At 66.1% G+C, this 2310-nt stretch overlaps 1 protein-coding gene across 1 annotated transcript; it reads right to left on the reverse strand.

Annotated features, from left to right (window-relative positions):
- Nucleotides 1-1956: 1956 nt before the first annotated feature.
- Nucleotides 1957-2184, reverse strand: GUITHDRAFT_51551 (hypothetical protein; the record flags this gene model as incomplete). Its single annotated transcript, XM_005819724.1, has 1 exon — nucleotides 1957-2184. A coding segment is annotated over one exon (228 nt), but the record flags the coding sequence as incomplete, so codon positions are not given.
- Nucleotides 2185-2310: the final 126 nt, after the last annotated feature.

A 2310-nucleotide genomic window follows, 5' to 3' on the forward strand; every position in this document is an offset into this window, starting at 1 on the left:
CCCTCCGTCATGCTGCGCAAGGCCTTGCATCCGTCACGCTGTATCCATCGGTCGCCTGCGTGCGTGGACATGGCGCTGACGACGGCCTCGATCGCTCCTGCCTCCCGCGCTCGCGCCTGGCTGTCTGCCATGCCCGCCGTCATGCTGCGCAAGGCCTTTGCATCCGTCACGCTGTATCCATCGGTCGCCTGCGTGCGTGGACATGGCGCTGACGACGGCCTCGATCGCTCCCGCCTCCCGCGCCCGCGCCTGGCTGTCAGCCATGCCCTCCGTCATGCTGCGCAAGGCCTTGCATCCGTCACGCTGTATCCATCGGTCGCCTGCGTGCGTGGACATGGCGCTGACGACGGCCTCGATCGCTCCCGCCTCCCGCGCCCGCGCCTGGCTGTCTGCCATGCCCTCCGTCATGCTTTGAAGTGCTTTGCATGCTGACCATTGCATGTAACTCTCGTCCGGGTGTCTGGACATGGCGCTGACGACGGCCTCGATCGCTCCCGCCTCTCGTGCTCGCGCCTGGCTCTCTTTGATGTGACTCACTGTGTTTGTCACGGCCCTGCACGCAGTCTTCTGTACCCACCTGTCGTCCGTGTGCCTGGACATCGCCCTCACTACCGCCTCGATCGCTCCCGCCTCCCGCGCCCGCGCCTGGCTGTCTGCCATGCCCTCCGTCATGCTTACAAGTGCTTCGCAGGAAGATCCTTGTACCCCAGCGTCTTCCGCGTGCGTGGACATGGCGCTGACGACGGCCTCGATCGCTCCCGCCTGCATGGCCGGGAGCTTGTTCTGCTCGTGGCTCTCGGCTATCGCTGTCAGCACCTCGCATAGACCTTGCTGTATCTTCGCGTTGCTCTGGTGCCTGGTCATGGCGCTGACGACGGCCTCGATCGCTTTCGCATCTCTCGCTGTGCCCTGGTATCGGAAGTACTGCATTGTGTACTTCAGGGCCTCACACGCAGCCTGCTGTACTTGCCAGTCGTTCGCGTAACTTGACATGGCGCTGACGACGGCCTCGATCGCTCCCGCCTCTCGTGCTCGCACCTGGCTCTCATCGCTGAAGCTGACAGTGTAGTCCAGGGCCCAGCACGCAGCCTGCTGTACCCCCGCGTCGTTCGCGTGCGTGGTCATGGCGCTGACGACGGCCTCGATCGCTCCCGCCTCCCGCGCCCGCGCCTGGCTCTCGTCCCTGAAGCTGACAGTGTTCTTCAGAGCCTCGCACGCAGCCTGCTGTACCCCCACGTCGTCTGCGTGCGTGGTCATGGCGCTGACGACGGCCTCGATCGCTCCCGCCTCTCGAGCCCGCGACTGGCTCTCTTGGATGCGACTGACAGTATGTGTCAGGGCCCAGCACGCAGCCTGCTGTACCCCCGCGTCGTCTGCATGCGTGGTCATGGCGCTGACGACGGCCTCGATCGCTCCCGCCTCTCGCGCCTTGAGCTTGTCAGCCTCCCCGTTCTGAGCCATGCTGACCAAGGCTTCGCACGCAGCCTGCTGTACCTCCGCGAGAGCCTCGTACGTCCTCATCTCCTGCATCACCACCTCTATGCTGTCGTCAGCTCCCGTCCTCAGCAGCCTCCATGCCTCCCTTGCCGGCTGCTCCGTCCCGCTTCCGTCTTGTGCCCCTACCGCTGCCGACGCCCCGACTGGCAGTGCCTGAGCTCCCGTCCTCAGCGAGCTGAGAGCGTCGCTGCCCGTGGACTCCAAGGCGGTGCAAGCTGACTCTTGCAGCTCCACGAGCTCTGCGTACTTGCGCTTCCTGACTCTCCTCGCCACCGCCTCGATCCCTCCCCCCGCTGCCTCTCCGATCCTTCTCCATGCAGCTTCTGCCATGCTGCGTATGCCTCGGCATAGCGACTGGTTGCCGGCCTCTGCCCGCTGCTGTCCAGGCGTCCTGTCTGACCATGTCCATGCAGTAGCCCCCTCACCCCCCTCCGCTCCGGCTCTTCCTACAGCTACCGCAAGCTCGGCGAACCTCGGGCGGTCCTCCTCCCTCGTCGCCCAGCAGCTCTCCAGCAGGGCCCACAACCCGTCCGGGCATCTTCCGAGGAGGTGCTCTCGAGGAAGCCTCCCACCCCCGCACACGTACCCGATCACAGTCGGGTCCGTCATGGGGTAGTAGGGGGTCATGCCCGAGGTCAAGATCTCCCAGCACGTGACCCCGTAGGCCCACACGTCGCTCTTCTCCGAGCACCGGGCCTCTCTGCATCGACTCTGGGGGGCATGTACCGCACCGGCAGCGCTCGCCCCGCTACCCTCCCGTCACTCCCGTCCACCAGCTCCCCTGCCCGGCCCGTACCCCGGCCACCTTCACCG

This window comes from Guillardia theta (assembly GCF_000315625.1).
Source record: "Guillardia theta CCMP2712 unplaced genomic scaffold GUITHscaffold_209, whole genome shotgun sequence".
Classification (NCBI taxonomy): domain Eukaryota; class Cryptophyceae; order Pyrenomonadales; family Geminigeraceae; genus Guillardia; species Guillardia theta.